The following is a 9832-nucleotide window of genomic DNA, read 5'->3' as shown; positions in this document are numbered from 1 at the left end:
ATGACCAAGATCATCTCGGATTGGATAAAGTAGTATCATGTTGACAAGAACGTCTTAGTCAAAGTTAATAAGGATAAACAAAACTATCATTTAATGCACCTACCTGACTTGATGTCAAAGTGTTTTTTGTAGGTACACTCTTTCTCAGATTGGGACAACATCAAAACTTGTGAATATCTTAAAGTATCTAGAAGCAGAGGAAGAGTATTTTGGTTGAAGATTGAAAGAGTGTAGAGATGAGCTTCTTGTGGAGTTTTTGCAGTTTGATTTCAGCTCTATAAGAACATTTGACACCCACTATTGGGTTGATATACACTCCTTGAAGAAAAAACTTATGGTGTGGCTAATGGAAAAGAAGTCAACAACATCTCAAGTGAAATTGGCCATGCGGTTAGAGATGCAGAAAGAGTTTTTTGAATTAAAAAAGGAGAGTGCATGGGTGATGGAAGTGTTAAGAGAGGAAAATGTGAGAATAAAGAGAAAGGTGGAATAGGTAGAACATGAAAAAAGCCAACGCATCACCACCCCAACACAACATACAACATCTTGCCTTGACTTATTGATGGAAGCCTGCCTAGGCTTGGAACTCGCAGGTAGCAACTCCAAACAACAAGCATTGATGGTGCAGCATAATGAATGAAGATGAGTGGTGTTTTGGTGTGTTCTTAATGGAAGGAGTGTGTGTAGAGACCTCTCAGCTCAGAAGGCCTTCCTACTATGGAAGGAAGCTAGAGGAAAGGGTAGAGAAAGTGAAGAGAAAGGAAGCATGCATATTATGATGGAAACCTAATTAGGCAAGCCATCCAAAGGAGTACTAACTCATGCTAAGGCTAGGAAAAGGAAGTTGAAGAAGAACTTTTAAAGACTCTTTCTTGATTTTCTTTCTCTATGTTTTAGAAGGATTTCTCTTTTAATACTATATGGTTGTTTTGTTTTTTTTTTTTGTAGGATACAATAAAGCCAGGAACCATGGACCAGCCAACCCGAATTTTGGAAGCTTTTCAAGTTGGCAGCATTGGTAGCCTCAACGCCAGTCATGTTCCGTTGAACGCCAGGGGAGCTGCATACTACATGTTTTTGATGCATTTTTCATGTGACCCAGCATGCCTTCCGTGATCCAACTAGCTTGGCCTCCAAGATCGATTTTCATTTAAATTTTGGAGGGAATTTGGACCATATTTGAGGCCCCTCTTCACCTATAAATAAGAGGGCCTCTCCATTGTATATTTTCACTTTTGAGCTTTAGTGAAATGCTGCAGAATTTGATTCCAACCCTATATGCTCTTGAGTCACTCTTTCTCTTCACTTTCTCTACCCTTTCCTCTAGCTTCCTTCCATAGTAGGAAGGCCTTCTAAGCTGAGAGGTCTCTACATACACTCCTTCCATTAAAAACACACCAAAACACCACTCATCTTCATTCATTCCGCTGCACCATCAATGCTTGCTGTTTGGAGTTGCTACTTACGAGTTCCAAGTCTAGGTAGGCTTCCATCAAGTGGTATCATGAGCTTAGGTCGTCCACACACCAAGAGCTAAGCTATTTCATCCATTGTCCTTTCCAATTCTGTATTCTGTTTTGCATTCTGTCCAGATTATTCTTCCAGCAATGTTTTAGTTTTTTTTATTCTGTTCTTCTTAATTTGGTGTGTTTAATCATTGTTTGGTGTGCTTCCATTCTGTTATCATGTTTATCCTTTATTTTAAACGATGAATTTGGTGTGGTTGAGTCATTTCTAGCTTTAATTTTCAAATTCAGTAGTGTCTTAGTCTTGTGCACTTTATAGTTGCAGTTTTCATTTTGTCTCTGTTTGGTTTTCATTTCTACTGGTTTATTTCGTTTTTGCTTGAGTTCAAATGCTAGACAAGCTATATATCTACCAATAAAGGCAATGAAGACTTGTTCTAGCCTTGGTGATACAAGCTGAAGCACTCAAAAGCAAATCTAATTTTCAATACTGTTTCAATTCTCATGCAGAATTTTTATTCTGGTTTAAGTTGTTAAATCTGTTCCAACTGTTTTCCATTGAAGTCGAAGTTGGGTACAACATTGTTTAGTGTTGTTGGAGCTTGCTAAAGGTGTAGCAAACCATAATAAGCAATGAAATGCAATATGCATAGCTTGGTTGCTCAAAATCCTTAGCATCTCACTGTTTCAGCTTTATTCTAGCTTTTCACCGTGCTAAAATTTTGTTGTTTGGTCTAATTCCTGTTTGGTCATGTTAAGCTTTCCAATTCTAGCTTAGATCAATGCATTTACACTTCCTTAAGTCAATTTGATCACTGTTCCAGCTTTTGATTCTATTAAAACTTATTTTGGTGGTTAGTTGGTGTATTTTACTACATGTTTGGCTATTGCAAGGTCTGATTTCACTTGGTGTTGTTTCTTTGCTATTTAAAAGCTTGAACAAGTTTAAATTGATGTTTGAAAGTTGCTAGCACAATTCATTTGGTCAAATTTTAGCCTATATGCAGATTTGCCTATTAATCCATCACATTTTGAGTTGAATTGGAAGTGAACCAGTGATTTTGAGTTTTCAACAGTTTCTGAGTTGTTTAAGAGTTTGAACACACTTAAAATCATAAAGCAAAGTTGTTTGGTCACTCACATGAGCTATTGAATCACTTCCATTCGTTTTTGGGTTTAAAACCACCATTTCAGTCCACTTTCTGGTGTAGAATTTCAATTTCAGCCACTGTTTGGTTTTTAACTTTGCATAATTCAATTATGGATTGGTAAAAGCTGGTTCAACGTTTAAAAATGATAATAAATGATAAAAAAGAAGTAAAATCCAATGATAAAATGCATATCGAACCTTGCAATCCAGATTAAAAGCCCAAGAACTCAAAAACTCCAAATCTGAAATTCATTGGGGCATTTTATCAAACACTTTGGTTAAATATCAAACAGTTTGGTATGGATGAGTTTGTGATCTGCGATTGCGTTTTTTATTGCTTTCTTAATCTCTTCTAGTGCCATTATTAGGTTCCTTTTGAGTGCTTGCTGTTATTCCATCCTTGTTTCCATTTGATTTCCTTATTCTTGCCTTCCAAGTTGTCAAAAAAATTCAGAAAACTGGTTTGAAATTCTGGTGCAGTTTGCTAATTCTGTTTGGTGTGTTTTGAGTTGAATCTTGAAGTGCTGTGTTAGCTATTGTGAGGCATCCAGAAGCAGAAAGCTTGACCTACTGAGGTAGCATCTTAGGAAGTGGAAATGGGGCTGAAGTGGAAACAGAAAGAGTGCTTTTGAGCAACTGCAATCATGTTGTTCCAGCAGCTAAAATACACCAGAAAAGCTTACTTTACAACCTGTTTTGGAGTGGCAAACAATAGCAGCCAAATATTGAAGTCTCATTAGTTTTAGACATTATTTTAAGCTTATTTAAGTCACATATCACGGAACCTTTGCTGTTTAAAGTTGATTTTTGGTTTTTGGATAAGTGACTTGGGAAAATGCTCTTGAAGCAATTCCATGATCACATTTGAACCTTGTAATAGTGTAATTTCGTTTCCTTAGTGTAAAAGTGTGTCAAGGGGCTCCAAGTATCACTTGCACTTTGATAACAGTTGAAAAACTGTTATTTTTATACTTAAAATTGATTTAAAAAACAACCTTTATGACTAGAAACTAGCTTGGAATCATGCTTTTGCTTATGTTTTTGGAAATAAGAGAGTTGGATAGGTTTTATGCTTAATTTCCTTGTTTTTGCAGGTTTTTGAGATGAATTTGATGAAAGAAGTGAAATGGGATAGAGATGGAATCAGAAAAGGACACAAAAAGTGCAAAAGAAGAGAAGCCGCAAGTACCGCTCAGTGCCAATTACCGCTGAGCGACACTTTCAAGGACCCGTTGGCACCGTTGAGGGGTAAAAATGCAGCTGAGGGGCAGAATAGAAGACGCGCTGTTGCCGCTAAGCAGTATTTACCGCCGAGCGCCACTTTTATGGGCTTGGGCCTACTTTTCTGTATTTTTTAGAATAATATATAAGGTTTTAGTTAACCTAGGTCAGTCATCTTTGGCTGGGACGAAGCAGAAACACACTCTTTCACCCCTTGGAGGAAGATTTTGGATGCTACAGCTCCTTTCTCACCTTTCTAGGGTTTTATCTTCCACTCTTTCATTGTATTTCATCTAGTTTCACCATGAATATGGTGAACTAAACATTTATTGTTGTTGGGGAATCAATGTAATCCTTTTGAAACTCTCATGTATGGAATTTGTTCTTCAAAATTTTCTTTAAGATACATGCTTTCTTTCATTAATTGTTAGGGTTTTTCCTCTTTGCTCAAAGCATGCATTTTTTAACTCATTCGATGTCATGATCATTGATTTTGTCGATATGGACACATACGGGAAAATCTAGATCTGGGGAATCTCTCCCAATAGTAGTGTAAACCTAGACATAAGAGTATGATGGTTGGTTGCCTTTAAGCTTTTGTTCACTGTAATGCATGATTAATTGCTAGGGAGACAAGACATTGTAAATTAGTGATTATGATTAGGCTTTCTTCGCCGAGACATCGGGTTTAAGGTAATTTAGAAAGTGACATTAACAATTAATGAAGAAAGATAAATTCATGAATACATGAGAGTGGATAGGATGAAATTGATAAACCCCAACAACATATTCATTCATATATTTCCAATCACGTGTTTTGTTTCTTCTTGCCCATTGATCAATACATGCATACATATTTACTTTTCAGTATTGTGCATTTAAACATACAACCAGGTTTATTACTTGATATGATTCGGTTACACTTGCCGAGGGTATAACAAGTTCTTGACTCCGTTTTCGGGGATTAAAGATTTGTCAATCACACTTTCACTTAGGGCCGTCTAGCATTTACATTTTGCATCTTTATTGCTTTCTTTAAATTGCTTGTTTGATCCTTTTGTTTTAAGTCTCCGTGGTATATAGGATAGCATAGCATCTAGCTAAACCTTCTTTTGTTTTTTAAGGAGTATTTCATTAACATCTTAGGTTATTTTCGCCTATCCGAACCGGTTCTGCATCCGAGGTATATACAGGCGAGGCAAAAAGTCTACTACTTTATGCCTCGGCTCTGAACCGAGGCAAAAAAGTGTATGTTTTTACCTCGGTTTAAATGCAACCGAGGCAGTAGATAATGTTCCTTTTTTTTTACTTTTTCTTTTCGTCATACTTTTCGCCTCGGTTGCTGGTGAACCGAGACAGTAGAGGGGTCTTATGTCTCGGTTTAGAGTTGAAACGAGGTAGTAGAAAGATTTGTTTTTCTTTGCTAATACCACAGAACTGCAAAATGTTCCTATGACCAAAAATGATGAGTTCGAGCAGATCCTTATGGAGCTCAAACTCGTATGAATTCCCTTTATCACACCCCTTCAGCTTCTCAATCCCAACCCTCTTCCCCTTGTACGAATTTGGCTCAATCTGCTCAACAAACTCCACGCTATCTGAGTTCAACAACCATTTCTCAATCTCATCTCCACCTGACTGTATGGTCTGCCATTCATCCATTGACACAACGAAAGATGAAGAAGGCAAAGGATTCAAGTCAAAGGATATTGGTGTTACAAAAGAAAATGAACAAAACTAAAAAGTTTAACATGTAATTTTCATGTGGAAGAAGAAACATGAACCTTCCAAATCAAGATGGAGATGTCGTAGTGGTTAGAATCGTAGGATGAAATGGGGGAAATGGTAGCTCCAATGGCTATTTTATTGTTTGCTTGCACAAAACCAACACAAAGAAGGTTATCACATTTTGTTGCCTGATATGAATCACTCTGCATAATCCACAAAATCATCACTCTCACAAATATTTTTTGCATCTAAACATCATTATGATAAATCAGAATAGAAAATCTCTGGAGTGGTTAATAAAATGATTATAGTGTGATTAAGGGAGAGATGTTGATTGTCCAATAAGTGAATAATCTTGGCCTGGCCAATCACAGAGATGCAAGCAAACGGAGCATCAGAACATAACCTTGAACCTCGTCATCACAATCCTCTTGAATCAAAATCGCAGGCTGGTCACTCTTCAAAAATCGCCAAGGTAAACAACATCGCGTTCTTATCGATACTGTCGTCCTCGACCGTCAAAGCAGAGTGATGAGTGCATATTTATGCCCACATTTATGCTTTAAAATTAAATTTTTGATGAAATTAATGTGCTTGAATGATTGATTTAAAGAGGATTTGTGATGATTGGAATTGTTGGGTTTGGGAATTAAAGAGACGTAAAAAGTGAGTTTTAGGGCATAAAATATTCTTGGATGTTCTTATGTTTATTTGTGCAGCTGAAATTATAAGTTCTATTGGTCCAAATGGCAATTCAAGGCCCAAAAATCAGGTTTTATTTGGAAAATAATGTACAGATGGGTCAAACAGACAGACTTTACCCTTGCACCTCCTAAAATCCCTACATACACTCCTATTTCTGAAACAGGCCAACAACCAAACCCAAACACTAAGTCTTTCCTACTACACCTCCCTAAGTTTCCTGTTCATACCTCTCCTAAACCAAACTCCACCAGATTATGCCACGTGTCCAAATCCTCTACACACAGATTTAACCATTAAGAAACTGCCACGTCATTAATCCTCTGCACACCAAATAGACCAACCACATGCTGACACATCATCATCTTCTTCCCAAAAACCCTAATTCCCAAATCCAACCCTAGTCGCCTGATAAGCTGTCGTTGAAGCTATCAAATTAATACTACTTTTCAAGGCAACTTCAGTATTGCCAAGTAGTATTCAAGAAAGTAGACAGGGTTGAAGTAACCCTGAGTCGTCTCCCAACGAACACGGAATTGCTTTTGAATATCTGTGATTCTTACGAATGCTATGCAATGCTTATGAATAAAAGTAATGGTTGAAGAGTGTTTAAAGAATAAATAAGAAACTTAAAAACAGTTACGATGAAATAGGCTAATTCCACTACTTTTCCAAGATAGATTCATCATCGGTTATTCACGGATAATTGTTCAATTGATTATTGTTTAAGTTTCAAATTAATTAAAGTACATTCTTAATTAATTTGAGGGCGATCATGCATTTAACTAAAGTAAATTCTCAATCAAATGCAAAATCTTTCTAGATTATTCACAATAAATTCAACCAAAGTACATTCTCAATCAAATTCTATTGTGTTTAATCATGTCTATTCTTAAATCTCCTAACCAAATTAAAAGCTAATCAATCAAAGTAAATTCTCAATTGATTATAGTTGAAATTATTACTAATAAATCAAAGTACATTCTCAATTGATAGTAAAAACCATTTAATCATATGAAAGTTCCTAAATTAAATCAAAGTAGATTCTCAATTTAAACCTAGAAACCCTAAAACTCATATAATCAATATGCATGTAGATTGAAACATATTATGATGCAAAAATCTTTGCTTTTAACAAGATAGAGAGATGAAAGACATAGAGAGAGAACAACTTAAATAAATAATCAAAATAAACAATTGCATTAACTTAACGTAACCTTAGAATCCATTAGGGAATTACAGCAGAATAGCCCTAGATGCTTAGCTCTCCATGAATGGAGTTGAATACAAGATGAAAGAAAAGTGAGAGGAGTATGAGAGAATGAATGCCTTAAGTGAAGTCTCTGGGTTTCTTTATATAGGGCTTGATTACGCTTGGACTCTGAGTATTCAGTTGATAGAATCTTTTATCTTATATCTTCCAAATAACCAAAAGATTTAAATAATTATAACATTATTTGGAAGATATTTTCGGTTGATATTCCCAAATTAAATTAATTCAACAACTGAATTTTATCTTTTAACTTTTCTGAATTTCCAAAATTGCACAAATGCCCTGAAATTTCCTCTATCTGCACTTTAGCCCCTTCTGAGTTTCTGAAATTGCAAGAAAACCCCTCAGTTGACCAGATTTGACCAAACTTAAGCAGTGTTGACCAGCTTGGACCAGAGAAGGACGTGCCCAATGGGAGCTCGACACGTGTCAGGCTCCTCCCTACCCAAAATTAGGGTTCAGAATTGGGGAAAGGGCTTCCCCCTCTTCGCCGTCTGCCTACGCCGCCTCCCTGCTCTTGCGTCTTTGATTTTGTTGTGTTTTTGGATTTGTAGGTGGAGGTCTGATTGCAGAGTGGGAAGGTGCGGTGGCGTGTGTGATGGCTGCCATGGAGGTTGGGCAACGGCAAGGAAGAAGAGACGCTCTCTGTCGCAATGAAGGAAACGAAGATGGAGAAGCTTGATCTCACCGTTTGTTGATGGCGCGATTGGGTTTTCTGGGTTTTTTGCTGTGTGAATTTTCTGAGTGCAGGTGGTTGAGACACGACTTTGCAGAGGCGCGATGGTGGTGACGGCGAGAAGCGTGGTCTGATGATGGTGATGTGCGTTGAAGGTTGCGATCTGCGGCGCGGCTTGGAGATGGAGGTTTCAAAAGCGGCGACCCTTTCGCAAATGGAGGAGGAGCTCGCTGGTTTGATGGCGACGGCCTTGGTGGTTGCGCGGTTGCTGTGGTTATTGGCCGTGGAAGAAGGTGGTTGATGGTGGTGATTTCAGAGGAGCTTTGCATGATGAAGATGGTGGCGGAGTGGTGACCGGCAAAGCGACATCCATGGCAGAACCGCGATTGTCGAAGGCGGAGAACTCGCGTCTGGTCTCGCGGTGGCGGCAGCTTCACGGCGGCATGGTCCGGCGAAGGCGGTGCAGCATGATGGCGGATGCGCGAGAATGATGGTGGCTGTCCGATGACGGAGCGGCGTTGGGGCTTGCGGCGGCGGCACGGCAGTGGCGGCTAGGGTTTGGATTAGGGTTTCTCTTTGGAGAAGATGATGCACATGTCTTAGGGCTGAGGTGGCGTGTACTGATTGGTTCAATTTGTTAATGGTGGATTGCCACGTGGCATGATCTGGTGAAGTTTGGCTTAGGAGGGGTATGGGTAAGGAAATTTAGGGGGTGTATTTAGAATAGGGTTACTGTTTGGCTTAGTATTGGGCCTGTTTAAGAGAAGAGGGGTGTATATAGGGAAATTGGGAGGTGCAAGGGTAAAAGTTGTCTGTATGGCCCATCTGTACATTATTTTCCAAATAAAACCTGATTTTGGGCCTTGAATTGCCATTTGGACCAATAAAACTTATATTCTCAGCTGCACAAATAAACATTAGAATATCCAAGAATAATTTATGCGCTAAAACTTACTTTTTACGTCTCTTTATTTCCCAAACCCAATAATTCCAATCATCACAAATTCACTTAAAATCAACCATTTAAACACAACTATCCCATCAAAATTTTAATTTTCAAACATAAATGTGGGCATAAATATGCACTCATCATCGCCGCGGATGCGCCGTTAACTACTGCCTCCGCCGTTTCGTCCTCCACCGACGATCAACCTTGCCGCGTCGCTCCGCCACCATCGCGCGACCACCCTCGTCGCCAGCAACGCCACCAACCTCCATTCATTTCGCTTCCGCCAGGCCATGCGTCGTTGCAACCATCATCATCGCGCCACCACGCCGCAGATCCAAACAACCACGTCGCCGGCCACAATCTTCTTCCTTGCGGCCAACCCCAAACTAGAGCCATAAGCCCTCTGTCACTCACGCACAACTGCCGTCACGCACGGCCAATCTATCTTCTTCGCGCCGCATCAGCACAACACCATTGATATTTAGCAAGATTCTAACATTCACACACTTTAGAAAACATGCAATTACTGATCATGCGGACTTTTTAAAGGTTGTATTGAGGCCAAGGCAAAGGTAGGAAATTTTCTTGGGATTTCTGAGCTTTTGAAATTGAAATAGAAAGAGTAATGATATTTGATTTCAAAAACAAATCTATTTCTTGCTCTTTT

General features: G+C 38.7%; 1 protein-coding gene across 1 annotated transcript; it reads right to left on the bottom strand.

Moving 5' to 3' along the window:
- Window positions 1–8224: 8224 nt before the first annotated feature.
- LOC128196668 (uncharacterized) lies at window positions 8225–9434 on the bottom strand. Its single transcript, XM_052878165.1, has 2 exons — window positions 9369–9434; window positions 8225–8767 (listed from the first exon to the last, which is right to left on the bottom strand). The coding sequence occupies exons 1-2, from the start codon at window positions 9432–9434 to the stop codon at window positions 8225–8227; spliced, it is 609 nt and encodes a 202-aa protein (XP_052734125.1).
- Window positions 9435–9832: the final 398 nt, after the last annotated feature.

The sequence above is a fragment of the Vigna angularis genome, chromosome 5, assembly GCF_016808095.1.
Source record: "Vigna angularis cultivar LongXiaoDou No.4 chromosome 5, ASM1680809v1, whole genome shotgun sequence".
Lineage (NCBI taxonomy): Eukaryota > Viridiplantae > Streptophyta > Magnoliopsida > Fabales > Fabaceae > Vigna > Vigna angularis.
Note: the sequence above shows the minus strand (reverse complement) of the source record. Positions and strands in the feature narration are given on the sequence as shown.